The following is a 19,752-nucleotide window of genomic DNA, read 5'->3' as shown; positions in this document are numbered from 1 at the left end:
TATTAGTGGACACGAGCATTGAGACTCAACCAAAGTATTACACGTTGATATTGGAGTATTGCATAACACGTGCTCTCATAACAAACAAATATAAAATAATAAGTGAGTTTTTCGTGTTCTACTAGGCTCATAATAAGTGAGCTATTTATCTAATGTAATGGTACTATATGACCCTTGTGGTTATTGTATGTTGTCATTTTGACCTTTGATTTATTAATGAAATTTTCATTTTGTCAAAAAAAAAAAAAAATGAAATATACTAGCGATATTGAACCCCTCCACATGCTTTCCTTATGTATATTTTGTGTAGTATATTTTGGTATAAACATTTCTGTTCAATTGAACCGTTGGTAATCATAAAGTTCTCTAACGTATGAAAAGAGTAAAGCTCATTCCAATTATCTCGTGAATGGCCTTGGAATGCAAAGGCATGTGAAGTTGCTTCCATAATCTTCTTCTCGTTTGACCACGAAGACCATCCTTTCATCCCAACTCCATTTCCCTCCATTAGCATTTAGATTCAATTCAAAACCGCCATGTAACTTCCATTGTGGCAGTTTAGTCATTGTCTCACTATTTACCGATCTCTATCCACACTTCAATGAGTTCAATCAGAACGTCCTTCGTTTTCTCAATTACTTTCCCCAACTCACTCTTGGGATTTCTTGAACCAATCCAGAGCAGCGTGCCACCAACTCTCTGCTCTATAGCTTTCAACTCCAACTATGAGAAGCACTTGACCATCAATCCCCCAAGTGCTTCAAATCCACACCGCTATCAATATCTCCAAATACTCTCTGCTCTTGTTTCTTTCTTCTATTCCTCTCTTTCACTTTCTCCCATAATTCAGTCTTGGAAGTTTCTTTGCATTGTGCCTCTCTGTTTCTCTGTCAATCAGTCTTTTAGCGGTTACTTATAGCCCAAATCCAAGAACCCAAGTTTGATAACCGCTTACTCACCTCTGTAAGTTTTATCTTCTTTGATCTAGAGTGATTTCTGTCTTCAATTCTCGGACTTCTGAATCCATCATTGTATTGGGTATCTCTGTTTTCGTTGTTGCTATTGTTTTTCCTTACCCGGTGTTGTATACATCGTTGATCCTTGGAAACCTCTTGTTACTTAGAAAAAACAATACCATTTGGCTTCATGGATTTGACTTCAGTCTTCCTTGAAGTAATTTTGAGCCGCTGAACTGTTTATGATTATTTTGATGGGATTTTGACATTTTGTAAATGGATTTAAGTGTTGAGTGTGAGACTGAAAGAGGGATGATTAAGATGTAGCGTTTGACTGTGCAGAACTGTTTGCAACTTTGCATGTTAGAGAATCGTGGCTTGTGCTTATAAATCTATATACATAATCATCTAGAAAGCTTCAGCATTTGACTGAAATGAGCACTTCATGGTGATTTTCTCAGGCCACATATTCTGTCCTACATTTTCTTTTGGATAATGAATTAATTATCTGGAGGGCAGCTGTTCATCTTGCTCTCTTGTTGCATAGCTTTTTAGCTTTTGAGGATCTCATTGGTTGATCTGTGATTGTAGATGTCCTCTCAGTCCTGTGTAATCCTGCAAAGGCTACAATCCTTATGTCTTGCTGGTGTTGCATGTAGTTGCAAGATTCATGCTAGTGTAATAACATGAGACATTATGTGTTTTGGTTTCTTCTTTTGCTCCAGTTTCATTTGAATGTTTCCCACGTGTATCAGTTAAATCTAATAAATAGTAGTTGTGTGATTCACTTGATGATGCTAGGTGTTGTGCACTTTATCTATTGTGGGGATATTGATATGTTCTGATTTGGTTTTTGAAGTTTTGGCTAAATGGAGTCTGAAAATGGGGTTACTTTGGGGGATGAGAAATGTGCTGTTGTGGAAAAACATGTTGAAGAATCAGTACCGGATTTCAACATCGAAGGAAAAAAAATTGATGCTCAGACAGAAGTTCCTACCATAAATGGAGTATCTGAATCTGTAACCACCGAAGATGAAGGCATTAACTCTTCAGGAGGTGTAGCTGAAGTTGCTGCTACTGTTCCACCTGGTAAAAATTCAAAAACAAAGAAGGTACTTGTGCCACATATTTTTGTTGGTTTAAGCTGTTTGTCCTAAGAATTTTCATGACTAACATTCATAAATGTACTTTCGCCTCCTGTTTGCTACTTGCTTGTACTATCAGGATCCTCATGCTCCAAACAATGGTGTTTCAAAGGGAAAGTTGGCCAAGGATAAACCCAATTTGAAAGGTGCAACTCCAGTTTCTCGTATACAGAGGTCAATACTTTCTCAGAGTCTTTCGTTCCCAGCAAGGGGAGCTCGTGTTGATGCTATGAAGAAGAGCATTGATGTGTACCCAGTGAAAACAGAAGTCAAACACACTCGTGGCAATGCAACCAAAGCTGAGGCCCCTTTTCCATCTTCTCGTTCGAATAATCTAAATAGGCGTGCATCCACAGGAATACAGTCGAATGATGAGAACAAAGTAGGTGGAGCTTCGGCAGTTAGAAGGACTACTTTGGCATCAATACCTAGCATGAGATCCTCTGCAGTAAGGCTTTTGTGATCATCTATATTACATACTCTGCATATTAATATCCCTTCATGTTACTAATATCTGTTCTTTATTGTATCAGGCCGGAAAATCTGGTTCTGTGAATAAACCTGCTAATAGTTCATCTGATGTGACACAGTACGTTACAACCTGATATGTGTTTTTTAGTACAGAAGTTGAACCTTTAACCTGTGAATAAACAGGAAACTCATTTCTGCTGAATGTTTAATGTATCTATAGATCAGTTGGGCAGAGCTTAAGTGCAGTAAAAACAACCCTGCTAATCAAAGAGGACGACGATGCTCATTCCATTGCTTCGTAAGTTTCATTTCCCATATTATTGTGGCTTACCTTATTACTGTAGCATAGAAATATACCAGTTCATTTTCTGATACTTACATGAAGTTCTGTATTCAGAAGCACTACACCTGGTGGGCGAAGGAGCAGTGGTTCTGGATTTTCCTTCAGGTTGGATGAACGTGCTGAAAAAAGAAAGGAGGTTGCTAACACATACCTGTAGACTTGGTTGCTAGTGTTATTTTCAATGTTTAACCCTAATTAACTTAATTTATTGTTCACCAGTTCTTTACAAAGCTAGAAGAAAAGATACAGGCTAAAGAAGCAGAAAAGAATAATTCCCAAGCAAAATCAAAGGTTTCAGGACATAAACAATAGCACTCAGAAATTTGTTCTGCTTTTGTCTTTCATATATGTTATGCTTTCAGCAAATTCAGGATATCTTATGTATGCTTGTCTTGTAGGAAAACCAGGAAGCAGAGATCAAGCAACTGAGGAAGAGCCTGACATTTAGGGCAGCTCCTATGCCAAGTTTCTATAAAGAGCCTCCTCCAAAAATTGAAATAAAGAAGGTAAGTTAGCTATCATATCTCGCTGTATTTCCCTACTCTTCTTACAATCAATCTAAAGTTTACTTGAATTCCTTTACTACTCTCCTCTTCCCCTTCTGCTTCACTTTGCTTGCTTTTGTTTGGCAACATTGTGTATGACTTTCATTTATACCGGTCAATCTAGATACCAACCACACGTCCGATATCTCCAAAGCTCGGAAGGCACAAGAACTCCATTCCTTCACCGAACAGCCCTTCAGAAGATGGCGGGATGTGCCTTAGCCCACGTCTTGCTCGAGAACGGAACAAGTCAATCAAAGGGTTAAAGGAGAAAGGCGAAAAGGATGTCAGTCATGTCACAGAACCAAAGAAGCCTATTAGGAAGTCCCAACATCGGCTTAATTCTCAGGAAAATGGAGCTGCTAAAGCGGAAGGAAAGCCTAGTAAGTCGCAAATAAAGGAGGTCAGCAAAGAAGAAAAACAAAGCCTCAAAGCATGCACTGGAGACCAATCTGGGGATCTTTCCGAATGCAAAGATAGGATCGAGGCTGAAGTGAGTGTTGACCAGACCAAAGAACCAGTCCTCAGTGCAGCTCCTGCTCCTGAGATCATGCCTCAAGAAGTTACCATTGCAGCTCCTGCCCCTGATATCATGCCTCAAGAAGTTACCATTGGAGTTTAAACAACATATTTCTGATACATTACATTGTGTTCATATCATTTTAAGTTCCATGTTGTGACCTGTGAATATAGCAATTATGGGATCCTCATTTAAAGTCATATATTGGTAATATATAATCGACAGGTTTATGTAGCTTGTGTGTGATTTTTAGGTGATATTGTCTCTGTAGATATTTGATGTTAATGCTGTCTTCAGTAGAGCTTATATGGACTTGCTTGTATATATACAGTGGATCATTGACGATTGCCTTTTCATTCCACCGTAATTACTAATATCGGGGAGGAAAGAGCAAAATATGTTCTATGATGATATCCTTTTCTTCATGGCAGCAAACGAGTAATATCAATTGTAAAGATGGTGGCGGAAATAGCAGAATCAGTAGTTCAACATTTGTGCTAGACTGCTAGCTATAAAGAAAGGTACACTTGGGCCTGAGGGGGCACTCCCACAATGCACTATCTTAACCATCTTTAGGACCTCAACAACAACGCCAAGGAATAGCCTTTGTTGTTTCCACAGATACAGAAGGATCTGGTAGTGAGATTGGACATTGATTACAAGAGTCTGTCTTGTGACAAATGTGGACAGCAGTATGAAGTATGAACCCTTACTGAATTAGACTCTCATTTTGGGAATAACTTCTCCTTTTTCCACATTGTAAATAATTGCTGACAATATCAATTTTCCTTGTCCTCTCAGGAGTACATGCCACTGACAATTACTTTTTGTTACGAAGAGACCTAAAAACAGAAAAGATAAAAGGCAGGCTACTTTTGTAATATGATCATGAGATCATCAAGAATCATCATACCAAAGTCATGCTCAATAATTTCTTAGCCATCGAGTCTGCAACCATATTGCATTCTCGAAAAATACGAATTAGAGACACAGATTTGAACCTTGTCATCAGCTCTTTGCAGCGAGAATGCAGGGAACCAAGAGGAAGAGAGTAGTCTCTAAACATAAGCTTGGCAAAAATGGCTAGATCAAGATAGAGGTCCCTAAGTTTCAGCATCCAAAACTTCACCAAGTCCAAGGTTTAAGGTTAAAGTGAAATTCCTTTCATCCATTGGCTATCAGGATTCCTAAGCACACCACCAGCTTCATCTTGACCAATCTTTTGTGCCATCTACATTGAGCTTGCCAAAGCTCAAGACAGATTTTATTGATAATAGTTTAACAAAAAAGATCAAAACAAAATTTAACTTTAAAAAAACGACTTGCTGTATCTTACAAGTTGATGAACTGCATTTTTATAATTAATTGAACACGATGGGTAGTTTTATATATAATACAGATGCAACATGCAGATGATCACTGAAATCTCAATACTGTATCTCCTTTGAAATTGTTGATGATATAACATTATATCATAATAGAAATCAGTGATTAAGGAATAAGCTTTGCTTTGGCCCCAATCAAAGGCAAATGCAGAATATTCCCAATTTCCCATACTTACACCTAGCTAGCCTGCTCCCTATAAAGCATGTCAGATTTTGAGAATCAAAATCTTCTGTATTTCATTCCAAATTTTCAAGTGGGTCTAACAATATGGTGTCCATTGGATAATTGTTTCTCTCATTGCAAAAAAGAAAATTAGTTATTTGGACAAGATTTTGTAAAGGAAAATAGCTAACTAGCTAGAAGAAGAAGAAAAAAAGGTAAAATATTGTATAGTCCTTGTGGTTTGAAATCGATATCTGTTTAGTCTTTATGGTTTTATTTTAATCTGAATAGTCCTTAAAGTCACAATTTTTTATCCAAATAGTCCTTATGGTTTTATTTTAATCTAAATAGTCCTTAAAGTCATGATTTTTCATCCAAATAGTCCTTACGGCCTTTAACTGAGAAAATTGTCGGAATGACTATTTGGATGAAAAATCATAACTTTAAGGACTATTCAGATTAAAATAAAACCATAAGGACTATTTGGATGAAAAATTATGACTTTAAGAACTATTCAGATTAAAATAAAATTACAAGAACTAAACAGATATCGACTTCAAATCCCAAAGACTAAACAAATTTCAATAACTAATGCAGAATATGAGTAGAAAATTTGCTGGTTTTGCCTATATTAACTTCCCCATGAGACCATGACGCAGGCTTTCATAAAATGCGTCGGATGCGATCGAGATTTGAGGACGATGCTCTCTTCTTGTTTGACCTTGTTGGGAACTTAGTAGGATATAGCAAAGCAATAAGCTAAGGTAGTAATGGAGAGTAGTCTAGCTAGAGTGTGATTGGCATCCCATTGACGTTGAGTTTCTAGTGCAAAATGTGGCACTCGAAAATGAGATTTGCATTTAGTGGAATCACAAGACTTGCAAACGTGCCTCGATTGTACCTGCCCGAATGCAAAAGGAGGAGAGAAATGGAGTGAAGGAGGAAGGTGATATAACACATTGGTGTCGGTTATCACCGAAGGTGTCCTTAGATCGATATACTCTTAGAGCATCTCCAATAAGCATGTCAAATTTTTTTGTCAATTTCAAAATTTGACATGTGAGTTTGCAATGTCATTTTTTACTCATTTTCTCTCCAACAAAAGAGTTAAATTTGAAACTTATTTTATTATTTTCATCATATTATACATATAAAACTCTTTCTTAGAGAAAGAAGAGAAAGCAACGGGGAAAGAGAAGAGAGAGAAAGAATGATAAAATGTCTCCAACAAAACATTTTCTCTTGGCTGTGTCAATTTGATTATAGAAACCATATTGTCAACTACACGTGGAATTAATTACTTTGTTGGAGAGTTTTTGAGGTTGTCAAAAGTAGTTGTTGGGCTGCCAACTAGGATTTGAGTTCTTTGTTTGAGTTGCTCTTAATGCTTTAGAACGTCAATGTGTTGAAATTTTTTTCTTAAACAAAATTTCAAACAATCGAACTGAATGATCAACACATGCCTCAAGTTTTGCATTGCCAAAACTAAATCGTATGCATATTAGTCAGGTATTTACGCTTAATCTCTACTTGTATCTCATGTCATCAGGCATCTTAACGCACCTACGTACGTGAAAGTTTAAAACATGTTGAGAAGATGTATTTATGCTTTAAATTTACAAATATATGTTCATAAGAGATTATTAACAACCGGATATTTGTTTGGCATCGCTTTAGAGCTGTTGAAACCACAAGTGTGGTCACATGTATAAAGCCTTAAGCTTTGAGAACCATCACAATCGGCAACATGGACCCTTTCAACAATTAGTGTAGGCTGTCACATATAGATTGCGCTAAATACTTTGTGTCCAGCCAAGCTCTAATTTGTGGGTTTGTTTTGTTGTCAATATATATGTCAAATAATGTATGTTTGACTCTGTTGCTAAAATGTGACATTATTTGTAGCAGCTGGCTGAGTTGGTGACCGTCAGAAATGATGTTAAAAATGTTCAACTTTGGTACATGGAAGAGATAAACTAAAGTCATTAACAACTAACAAGTAGTAAAAATTGGATTGGATGGGTTTCTTATAATCTTTAGCTTTTAGGTGGAGACTTTAGCTCGTGCGTTTGTTTCTTTTTCCTTTCTTGATAGGCACGGGTGGAACAACATATGGTTTCACGATCAGCTTTCTGTTTGCCTTCTTTGCCTTCCATGGAAGTATTATACTGGTTCAATATCAAGATATAACGTTACATGCCTACGTAAATATCTTGAAGTACTAAGGTAATATAATCATGAATTGCATACTACATTCAATGCAATTAAACTGATATCTTGTAATAACTATGGAGAACCCTTTTAACGAGGACTCTGAAGTTGATGACTTTTCGGCTTATCTTACTTTTCAATCTTATATTCACATCTTAACCGTTCAATTTATAGGTATTTATTAGTAGATCATTTATGTAAATTTTCAATCATATTGAAAATCGTTAAGATATTCATCAGTATGATTTACCAATTATGAACTTGAACCGTTCATGTTTGATAGAATTGGCTTGAACCATTTTAAACCATAAACTGAAAAGAATACACAGCCTGTGATCATAGAAGGATAGTCAACACTCGCACAAAAAATGATGAGGACTATCTTTACGAACCAAGAAGCTTTGAAGATAGAAGAAACAAGTAAAACAGACAAAGAGACTAGAAAGCGCAATTCGCCAGCGCCAACTAACGCAAATGAGTGTAAAGGAAAATTAGAACCTTGAAAGCTTCTTTTTTCCGCTCTTGAGCCCTAGTGGTTGTTCTTGTTTTTCCTTCAAGATAAATCCTTATGATTACCATTTTACCATAGACTAAAGGCTAGTGATTCCATAGAAAAGGGACAAAGAAACGTTGATTGATATTAAGGGATCTTAATTGTACACGTGGGACTAATGGGTAATCAGTCTTCTTCTAAAGGATCCTCTACAGTTGTGTTCAAGTTTGATAACTTTGATTAGAAAAAACAAAAAGAGAGATGTAACTCATATAATTATGCTTAGCTCATATTAAAAATAATTTCCCATAGGCAAACAACAAAAAATTGACCACACTTTGTACTCTAATTAATATGACCATAATCTTTTATTACAAAAAAAAAAAAAATTAATGACCATAATCTGTTTTGTTGTACAGTGACAATGAATACCAACTAAAACCATGAAAGACTACCTACTGATTCCCCTCTATATTAAATCCTTCAACCACCACAGCTCAACATCACCACATCTTTTTATTCCCAAACAAAATTGGAAATTTTAATCAGGTCTACAGTCATGTTTTCATATACCCTACAAAAGACCATGATAGCAAGAGAAAATGATACATTTTGTTCCACTTAAACAAAAGCTAGGTTAGCTTATTGACCCACCTCTTTTGCATCAGTGCATGCAAGAAGATGAGGTACTTTGTTGTTTTAGAGGATAATAATTTGGGAACCAAGAGGAATCCAATGGGATTCATCTCCTCCCCATTACATTATATTAAGGATGATCAAGAAAAAAGATTACTAATGATCTCATCAATCACTTAGGAAATTTCCTTGGCGTTGAAGTTTTCACTGTTTTGATTACTCCATTTTAGCAACTCTATTTCCATTACTTTTATACTTTGTTTGGTTTCTGATTTGTATATTGAACCTTTCAAACAATCAATAATCAAAGGCGTTTAACATTCTAAAGAACATGACTTATCTTGATATTATACGGTTTACATCCGAAACTAATGGACAATAAATAAAGAGACAACCCCGGGTTAAATAAAACGAGGTCTCAGAGTTTCCGATACGAAATTGATTTTTGGGAGAGATGTTGCATGAAAAAGGGGCAGAAGAAGTTTGCTTCTGTTCTAGACAAGGCATTTGAGAAAACATGTTGATATTTGACTCACAAGCAATACTAATGGAGAGAAGAACAACTAATGGAGAGAAGGACAAAAGAACAGACAACTTTTTATACCAGAGGTATATAGCTTAGCTGGTCTTTCAAGTATGCATACATAGAGAGAGCAAGCAAACCCAAACAATAAAACAATTAAGCAAAGAATCGTATGTAATTACAGATTTCATAGCAAAACAATGGATGGAATTTCTTTTTGGTTGGACCTTCCAACAGAAATGATCCTGCAAAACCAAAAAGCCCCTCTGTTTTATACATCCATTAATTCACTGTATTATGATCAACCTCATCATCCTACACTGCATTGTGTGACAAAACTCTCTGTTTACCCAAAGTGGAACCATGATTTTCCAAGAAAGAAACAAATTACAATGAACATAGAAGGAGGAGGGAACCCATGTATTTACCATTTTATCGATAACTGTTTACATGAACATATATATTTTTTTTCCTTAATTTCTTTTCGGGGGGCTCAAGTAAGAGACTGACTGAGAGAGCATCCCATGTATCTGCTTCATTGACAAGAAGAGAACTGCCCAAGAGTTCCAAGCATACTACATGCTACTTCCATCAACTTCCCTGCAATTAGGTCAAGAGAAGAGGGTAAGTCAACTGTTCAAAAACCACATGCTTGTATAGAAGAATAATAGCAAAGAAGAAACCCCACTTGGGTTAGGCAAAAGTTTAATTATTGGACTTTGAAGCCAGCCAAAAACCCACACCAAAATAAACAAATAAAGTGCCAAATTTAGTAATAGCATATAATGAAGGTCAGCTACTGAGCTGGTATCAAAAATCAGAGAAGTTTATAATACAAAGATCTGGAAAATTAAATTGGCAAATCATGCCAGCTGAATATTTGGGTGAGTAGCATGGAATTAATTGGGGACAGGCTGGTTGTGTTGGGTAGCAGCGGCAGCATCAAATGGTTAAAAGAGTGGTGGGGAAGAAGAAGAATAATAATAACAGAGACCACAGCTGGGCAACACATTTGCTTCTCTGAATAATAAGGGCCAGGCATGTTTTGCTTGCTTGGCAAACAAGTGGACTCACATGGCGGTAGAGAAGCAATTAGGGGTTAAACAGGAAGAAACGTCATTTCATATAATTTTGGGGAATCATTTCATTTAAACAAGGGGCCCTTCTCCCGGCCCCTTAAAGACCCCGTGACATATCAATTTTAACTTTGCACCACCGACAGTGGGACTCGGACTGCTCCATTTCCCAAGCTTCCTCTCCCCCCCCCCAAGATTATATGCCTACAAAACATAACATTCCAAATTCTAACCCAAGTATTCTAATCTGCCTCGTTCCAATTGCCTGCTAAGTTCTATTCTATACTCCTATTCTGTGTCTCTGTCTAAAACCCTAGATCCAAAATTTTCGACCTTAAACCCACAGCTAATGTGTTCATATACACAAGTGATTGAAAATCGTTGATGGACATAATTGCGCCATAATAATCAATGGTTTACACGCTAAGAAAGCTTTAACATAGAAATTCTAGGGCTGTTTAGCTGTCTTTCTCTAGTATGTGCATATGGCAACCCAGAATTCGGTGATGAATTACATAAACCTCCATCAATAACTAATCTCATCATTCTAATCATTTTAGTGACATCTAGCCATGACATAATTGGCCTTGTTTTCTATTGAACAAAAGTAATCCCACCCCCTTTTAATATTAAGCCTACATTAGCATCAAACACTAGTAGAATTTTGGCTTTAACCTGTACCTTAAAAAAACAAATGCTTTAAGCTATCTTTGATCATAGTTTCATATTGTAAAAAACACAATCAACCGGCATAGCAATTCAATCAATTAATGGAAACTAAGATGAAAATGATTAGATGATCAAGAACATACCTCTTCTGGGCTTAACAGCAGCCTTAACAACCGGAGTTGCTTTCTTCTCCAGCTCTTCAACCGGAAACAGAACCTCATCAATGCCTTGCACCGAAATCCGACCATCAGTGTAAATATCCGGGTCGAAAAGATACGCCGAGGAATCGCCCGACCCGAATTTCACCGACCCATCAGCCTCCTGGGCCACAACCCTGTGAGGCAACCTCAGCGTATCATATTGCACCTTCCCGAATCGCCTCACCGAATTGTACATACTCTCCTCCGTTTGGTATTCCGGTATGATATGATAGTACACAATCTGCTCCGGCGCACCCGGTTCACTCAATTGGTCCGTCGTCAGCTTCGCCATGGCCTCGTCGTTTGGCGCCAAAACCGTCAGGACGTAGCCCTCTGAAACTAACCGGCCCATCTCCGTCGCCAACGACGTCAGGTTGACCAAGATATCGGCCATTTCGTTGTACCCGCCGTAATGCAAAAGTGTGTGGATGAAGTCTTTAACCTGGCTCTCGCCGTCGAAGTGGTGACGTGGACCGCCGGGTCCGGGAGCCGGAGCCGGAGCTAGAGAAGGACCCGGAGCCAAAGCGTCGTAAATGGGTAGAACCGGCGGCGCTCCGGCGGGTACTGCCGGCGCGGGTTTCTTCAGCCGGTGGGTTCTCGGATCCACTTCCGGAGCACCCTCGGGTATAACAGCTGAAATCGACCGCAGACTTCTTCTCCGGTTGAAGTCTTCTTGAACCGAACGAGGAATCAGGACTCTTTCAATTCCGTGGATGAGACCGTCGGGTCGGATCACGTCATCGGGTCGGACAACCTCCGCGGAATCGACAGCTTTATTTCCGGAGTCTTTGCTGGAAAGATGAAGATGCTCGTTCTTACATAGCGTGCGGTGGCGACCCGACCCCGAATCTTTGGGCCACTGATCGGAGGCGATACGCTTGGGGATAATGTGGAACATGAGAAGGGTCTGGAGGGACTTCAAGTTACCGGGTTCGAGCAAGAAGCGCTTGAATTCAGGGTCCAATTGGCGCTCCAGGGCCTCATTTCTAGGCGCGAAGATAGTGATGTTGTGCTGGCCCACTGCCTGCTCGAGGGTCTGGAGAAGCAGAGCCTTCTCGACGAGCTCGGCGAGCTCGGTGTAATGGGAGTCGAGGAGGGCGACGAGGACGGAGTTGGAGTGAATCTGGGCGGAGGAGTTGGATTTGGGGGAGATGAGTTTTGGGTGGCGGGGCAATGCGGCGGCGGAGAGTGATAAGAAGAGAGTGAAGACGATGAAGAAGGAGATAGAGCTACCGTGGATGTGGGAATCCATGGCGCTCTAGAGAGGGGAATTGCAAGTCAAAACTAAAATGGGGGTGGATGGAATTGGAGATGTTAAGTAATGGGCTTGGGGGTGTTTGGTGGAGGAGGGTTTTTGGGACGGACACGCAGAGAAGAGAGAGAAAAGAGGAGGAGGAGGAGGAGGAGAGAGAGTGAAGAGAGAGATGAGGGGGATTATGGTGGTGAGTTAAAAGCTAGAAAAGGTGAAGTGGTGACTTCATTGTTTTTCTTTTTTTTTTTTGGACAGGCTGGAGGTGGGGGACCACACGGAGACTTCCTCTCTCTCGCTCTCTGGCTACCACCCGATTCGGCGGCTTCGGCGTTACTAGTGTGTGTTTCTATGGCTACCTACCCTGGCTATTGGCTACAGTACAAGCCTTTGCCGCTTTAGACCGCCACTTGGCACCTACCAGACAAAAAAGAAATTGTTGTTATGAAGGACGATAATCTACCGTAATAATATTTGAAAAATACACGGTGCGAAACAAAATGCATAGCGTGAAACAAAAACATAAAAAAAAGTAAGAAAGTATAATAAGATGCACAAACGCATATATAATGAGAAAATAATAAAAGATAGTTAGATGCACATATACATCTATGTTGAGAAGTAACTAAGACGTAATTTGATGCCGAACAACATCAAACTTATTACATTTTTTAATAAGTTTAGTACATGACATTAGAATCACAACATATTTTTAGTACATAACGTGAGTAACGCCGATAATTTTATGTAATTTCTTAATTTCAAAAGGTGATTTCGGGTTTTCTCCATTTTCCATTTTCTTTATATTTGTTTTACTCTTTTTCTATTTATATACTTTTTTTAATTTTGTTAACTCATACTATAATCTTAATGACTTTGTTGTCTACAAGTAGATCACTCTATTCTATTTTCTGTTTTAATTTTAGCCTTCTAGAAATTGTTGTTTTATTACTAGTTCAACAATGAGAATTGGATCTTCTATGCTCAAAAATGACTTTGTTGCTCCTCAAAAATATTTATTACTAGTTCAGCAATGAGAATTTGATCTTTTTTATTTCTCCTCCTTAGCAATTATTAATTTTAATAATTTATTACTGCTAAATTAGGGAGTGATGAATTTGTCCCTCAAATTTTAACGGAAAGCACACAAGATAACGGAAGACATAACGACATGTACATATTTTTAGTTGAGATTAGAAGTTCATGTACCTTTATGATATTTTAAAACTTAAAACGTCAAAATTAGGAGTGGACAATTTATCATGTACTGTTCTTAAAATTTTCTCTTACCATTAACTGCCTCAGCTTTTAATCAAGCCAATTGTGCGGCTCTCCGTTTAGTATGTGTTTCTACCTCTCCCGAGGTCACGGGACGGGAGGTCGAATCCTTAGCTCCGGGTCCTGTATCTGCACAAGCAACAGCACGTCAGGAATCGGGACTGGGGTGGCCCTGTCTTCGACTCTCCGATGCTTAAGTCGTTCACTTGCTACTTGTATGGTACGGGAGTATGGGAGGAATAGTGAACTTACCTTATCTAGGAATTTGTGCCTGTTTTATAGGCTAATACTGGAGGTTTTGCCATTAGTTATCGATGTGGGACTGTTTCCCTAGCGTTGCTCAGTTCCCCTCCTTTTCGGGGGTGTTTAGCCGTTGCAGAGTGGATTTAGCATGTGTATTGTTGTTATGCTTCCACTTTTTGTGTACCTACGGAGGTCTTATTGGTGGTGTCTTGACCGGAATGATTTCCGACGAGTGGGTAATGACGTCGCATTCTCGGCATGGCCAAGTATTTTAGCTATGTATTAACAATATGTTTTATTGTTTTTAATTCTGTAACGTTTTATTTTATTTATGATGTAATTGCCAATGAGTTTATTTCTATTAAATAAAGTTTGTTATTTAGCTTGAAAAAAATTATTTAAATTGATATCATTATATAAAATAGAACGTAAGTTATCGATAAATAAAAAGTTACTTTAAGTATTAAAGTTTAACTTGTTTTTCTGTTTCAAATGTTAAAGGTAGTTGTACATATATATGCCTGGTTCTTTTGCATATTGTACTTTTTTCTTTCCATATCAAACGGACATATATTTCCTCAAAAGAAAAATCAAAAGGACTGTATTTTGTTTTGTTACAAAAGTTTAAATGGACGTTTCTTTTTTACATGGACTTTCTTTCCATTTATGCAGAAAATAATTTGGTATACTGTATGTTTTTTTTTTTGTTTTTTTGGGTTCTGTAGTTATATGCTTGGTAATAATACACGCGAGAAAAAAAAAAAGAAAGAAAAAACAATAATCATGTGAGTACGCGGGAAGGTAATTTGGAGCCGAGGGTGAAACGGCTTAGCCGGCTTGAAGGCAAGCTGTCGGTGTCCTTGAGAGAACAAAATCACAGGAATTGCCCTCAGTTCTACGCTAAGCTACCAAATCCCCCGACGTCACTCCGAAGCGCGCGTGTAATGCGTGCCCGAAGCCATGCGTTAATAAAAGCCTAGACGGCGACGTTTTGTCCACTGGCAGATTGCTTGTCAGCCTCAGCTGTCCAAAATTCCAATGTCCCCAAAACTTATTATGCAAATTACAAAACAATACAAGCATAAAGGTTTCACACATGTGTCCAAACTTGAACAAACTTCCTTTTTAGTAAAACAAAAGATTATTAGGTTCTTCCGATAAAAAAAAAAGAAGATTAATAGGTTCTCATATTTCGGTGTGCTACTGTATAGTAATATAAATTATAGACTATGTAAGTCAATTAGTTTTTTTTTAACTCAATTATACAATAAGTATTTACTTTGGTAAAAAAAAAAATGTATGATGATATTTTAGGTCTAATATGAAGAGCTCAAGGTTAAATGACTCAACGAAAGTTTAACTTATATTTGTATTATTCAAAAAAAAAAACTTATATTTGTATATTAAGAAAAGGTGTACGATCATAGTTTTGTTGGTGGAATCTTAAATGAATTGTCGATGAAAGAAACGTTTAACTCATATCGAGTGTATACATCATATCTCTAACGATTGATGATTGGGTAACCAATACAAGCAGCGTTAAGTAAAAAATACAATGATGCATGATTCCGAATGTTCGTTATTTACAAGAATTTTTGTCTCAAAAGATTATGAGTAAAAATTGTAAGTGAAGTTGACTCTACACCCGTAACAAAATGAAGAAGGAATAAGAAGGGCTCTTGATTAAAAAAGTTTAATTCATATCGAGTTTATACATCATAAGATATTTGATTGGGCAACCAACTCAAGTAGCATTAAGCAAAAAGTACAACGATGCATGATCATGTATGTCTCTTATTTACAAATTTTTGTCTCAAGAGATTATGATGAAATAGTAAGTGAAGTTGACTCTACACAAAAAATAAAAGAACTCTCGAAGCGTCAGTGCGCCACGTATAGATTATATAAAATTTTTACATTATATCATTTAAAGGTGTATATTCGAGCTACAACTAAATATGTATATATATATATATACTAATTAATGACATCTCAGTAAACTTAATGAATTATGACGATCACCGATTAAGGGTTGGGCTCTTTCATCTTATGGAAGTCATTCATGAGTGGGGAGTTCATGTCCTCCATCGATCATACATACACGGTTAATGATTCTTGTTTATCTTAATAAATGTTTCTTATTCTAATATAAATATATCGAAATATGATACAATACATATCGAATATGTATCAAGACAATCGAGTCTAGTATCATTTGGTCTAATGACATACTGACGTAATCTCCTCTTAATATGTGAGATGTTGTAATTTCGACTCACGATAGACTAGTTCTAGCATTTGAGTAAAAAACAATCGATAATATAATAAGTAATCAATATTATAGTAAGTTTAGTCCAGTTACATTCTACGACTCTTTTGTGTACACCTTGCATTTGAACTTATTGTTTCTTAAAAGTGAAATTGAGATGAGAAAAGAACCTCCAACCTTCTGGAGCAATGAAAGTTACAAAGCAATCATTATATTTTCAAAGACACTAACAATACGTGTAAATTGCTTAATGCATGTTCAACTTAATTTCTCCTACTTTCCTAGACTATGTCATTTCTCTTTATCAATTATTGTGTGTATCATCTACATAATTGGAAAACGATATGGCAACCAGTGATGTGTGTTCTAAAGTTAAATAATGTACTACGTACAACTTTGACAGTAAGGTTCTTCAAAAACAAAAACTTTGAAAGTAAGGTTAGGCGAGCATTGTCTTTCTACAAGGTTTGAAGGAGGTTAAGATTCAATAATTAATATAGGAGGATAATAACTTCTTTTTAAAAGAGAAATAACAAGAATTTTATTCAATCAAAGAAATTACATCACATTAGAACGACCGGTTATGATAACTACATCACAACACACATTCATACTATGATCAATAGATATGGGTTCGTCACCAAAATCAACATCCATGAGCCAAAAGAGCCTTACCCTAACCAAATTTTACGCTAAAAAAGAGCTACAAATCCTGAGAGTAACGATACAACCTCACTACCAACACTAACACGAGCAAATTCCCTTCGAATTCTTCAACATTGTGTCCAAATACTACCCAACCACGAGCAAAGCTAATTCACCCTTATGTTGATATCTAGACAGCAATAAAACCCATATTCCCCACGAGTAACTCCACAAAAGTAGCACACCGACCAAAACAAGACCAAAACACTTAAATCCTCGCTCGGTAGAGGAGAGACTTATTAGACTTGTTAGAAGACTTATAGAGCTATGACCATCAACTAGAGACTCATCCCCAGCCTAAAACACAATTAAACTGTAACAATCTCCTTCCTCGAAGGGTTGGATTTTACCACTTTTATTTCCTCCTCCAACTGCAACTGCATCTTTGCAGCTTTCTTCTTGTTGGCCTTACATGCATCGCCTGGATCTCCTTTTCCATCAGTCCCACGAGTCTTCTTCTTTATTTTTTTTTGCCCAACAGACGACTTCTTTTCTTCTTATTTGGCCTGCTTTGTGCGGCTGCAGTGACAACAATATGCCTACCAATAGCGAGACTAAGTCGAGGTCGTTTTGGTGAGAGACCGAATCCCAACCAATTCTCTTTCTTCTTTTCCCAGTAACAAGAGAGCTCACAAGTTAAGGCTCATAATCTCCCTGATCACAAACTGCTTGTTTTTTTTGGTGGCAGGAAAGATCTCACTGCCAATGGACCTGAAGCAAATTCTCCAGTAGCAAAGGTAGCAAAAGTAGGTGCAATCGCAGAGGGTATTTGTGCTTTAGACACAGTTCTTGGTACAATAGGTGTTGCCGAACCCATAGAGGTGTCAAAAGCCGAGTTGAACAACGGTCCTATCTGAACACCGAGAGGTGTCGCTGGCTCGCTGCTGCCTTGTCGGCCGGCTCCAGATGTGCTCCGGTACACGGCAAAGCAACTTCAGTTGTCTGACCACATCTCCCAAAGAATTTATCATATCTGAATTGTATGATTTTTTTCCACTCCATCATCCAAGCAGAATAATCTTTCCAACATCAAGGGTTGCCCGAATTCGATCTCAACCCTGATCTATAGTTTGATTCTTCTAAGTCGTCTTATCAAACTCCTGCATCTCTCCCAGTGTGTTTTCAACCATACGCATGAGTCTTTCAGATCGAAAGAGAGTACGACTTTCAACAAAGTAATCCAATATGAAGACTTGATCAGCAGGATATTCTTCACATCATCGATGCCGTCATAATTGGCGAGCGCTATAGTTGCACGATTGAAACACCACGAGCCTCCCTTCCAGACCCTAGCTTTGCAGTTTGGATCCGAGAAAGAGAAGAGGACTTTTCCTCCTTCAGTAGGTTCAACCCTAAATTTCCATTCAATTGCCAAGCCGTCTTGAACATCCCCACGAATGATCTGCGACTGAAATCGCGTGCAGTAAGAAGCTTACCCGCCAGAAAAACCTCCGCCTGACGGAGGCCTTTTCTTTTCAATGGTCTAAGATTCACCGCCTTCTACCCCGTGCAAAAGCCAGAGAGGATACAAGTCTTGCAACCATGGCATGTATGTCATCTATTGAATGAGAGAATGAAGTTGCTCGCTCGGTGTTTTCGAAACTCTAACCTAAGAGAGCAAAAGGGAATACGACAACGCCTTTTGGCCCTTACTTAAAAGGGAAGACATCTCCACCGTTCAGTGTCTAAAACATAATGTGTAAATCATTCCTGCAAAGTTTCATCTAATTTGGAGATCATTTAAGCTTCCTTAATTGTGATTTACACGAACGGTTCCGTTTGGACAAATTTTGTTCAGTTGATTCATTTAATCTAATTCGACACACAAATCTCCAAATTGGATTATTGGATGAAACTTTGCAGGAATGACCTACACACTATATTCTAGACACTAAATGGTAGAGATGTGAAAATGTGATCTAAAAGTGAGCGAAATGAGGAGCACCACTCTTTAATTTCAAAGCGGTGTCCCGCTCTAGAAGAGAACTCTGTGTGTGTGTATATATATATTTCCTATCCAAGATGGAGCCCTGTTTTGAAATTAAAGTTTAGGGCTCTTTATTTCGATTACTTTCCGGTTACATTTTCACATCTGCACCATTCAGTATCTAGCTACTAGTGTGTAGATCATTTATACAAAGTTTCATCTAATTTGAAGATTAGAGCTTCTGTATTTATGATTTACACGAACAGTTCCATTTGAACATATTATGTTCTATTGATTCATTTAATCTAATTTGGTACCCAAATGATCTCCAAATTAGATGAAACTTTCTACACACTATATTCTAGACATTGAACGGTGGAGATGCAGAATAATGACCAGAAAGTCGAATAAGGAGCTTCACACTTTAATTTTAAAACGGGGCTCCGCTATGTGTGTGTGTGTGTGTATATATATACATGACCCTTCCAATGAGGGATCCCTTTTTTTGTTTATTTCTAGGGATAGGGTATTTGACAAACTTCTCGATCACAAAATCATATCTCCACCTTTCAGTTTGTAGGTGTATATGAGTAGATCACTTCTGCAAATTTTTAGAAAATTTGGTGATCGTTAAGTCATCCAAATGTTTGATTTATTTTCAATAATCTTGAACGGTGTAGGCTTGACATAAGTGTTAAGATTTTTGTTTTAATCTCAGCAATCAAAGCCCATTAAAAACAGATCT

The 19,752-nt window shown here is 37.7% G+C and overlaps 2 protein-coding genes and 1 non-coding gene across 4 annotated transcripts; 2 read left to right on the top strand and 1 right to left on the bottom strand.

Moving 5' to 3' along the window:
• Nucleotides 1-639: 639 nt before the first annotated feature.
• Nucleotides 640-4,291, top strand: LOC101300076. Its single transcript, XM_004303342.1, has 9 exons — nucleotides 640-963; nucleotides 1,816-2,068; nucleotides 2,181-2,549; nucleotides 2,635-2,690; nucleotides 2,793-2,870; nucleotides 2,970-3,051; nucleotides 3,135-3,206; nucleotides 3,314-3,421; nucleotides 3,585-4,291. Exons 2-9 carry the CDS (start codon nucleotides 1,826-1,828, stop codon nucleotides 4,080-4,082), a joined length of 1,506 nt encoding a protein of 501 aa, XP_004303390.1. The 5' UTR covers nucleotides 640-963; nucleotides 1,816-1,825; the 3' UTR covers nucleotides 4,083-4,291.
• A 5,087-nt stretch (nucleotides 4,292-9,378) lies between these two features.
• LOC101300935 (fasciclin-like arabinogalactan protein 17-like) lies at nucleotides 9,379-12,691 on the bottom strand. 2 transcript variants are annotated; one of them, XM_004303346.1, is made up of 3 exons: nucleotides 11,280-12,691; nucleotides 9,820-9,991; nucleotides 9,498-9,636 (listed from the first exon to the last, which is right to left on the bottom strand). In XM_004303346.1, exons 1-2 carry the CDS (start codon nucleotides 12,586-12,588, stop codon nucleotides 9,927-9,929), a joined length of 1,374 nt encoding a protein of 457 aa, XP_004303394.1. In that variant the 5' UTR covers nucleotides 12,589-12,691; the 3' UTR covers nucleotides 9,498-9,636; nucleotides 9,820-9,926. The 2 variants fall into 2 exon arrangements, with proteins under 2 accessions (XP_004303393.1, XP_004303394.1); XM_004303345.1 differs by having other exon boundaries at nucleotides 9,379-9,991.
• A 4,427-nt stretch (nucleotides 12,692-17,118) lies between these two features.
• On the top strand, nucleotides 17,119-17,872 carry LOC101291259. The gene is made up of 2 exons (XR_184971.1): nucleotides 17,119-17,653; nucleotides 17,774-17,872. It is a non-coding gene; the product is annotated as an uncharacterized LOC101291259 (transcript).
• Nucleotides 17,873-19,752: the final 1,880 nt, after the last annotated feature.

Source organism: Fragaria vesca, linkage group LG6, assembly GCF_000184155.1.
Source record: "Fragaria vesca subsp. vesca linkage group LG6, FraVesHawaii_1.0, whole genome shotgun sequence".
NCBI lineage: Eukaryota > Viridiplantae > Streptophyta > Magnoliopsida > Rosales > Rosaceae > Fragaria > Fragaria vesca.
The sequence above is the reverse complement of the archived record's forward strand: the minus strand, read 5'-3'. Positions and strand labels throughout refer to the sequence as shown.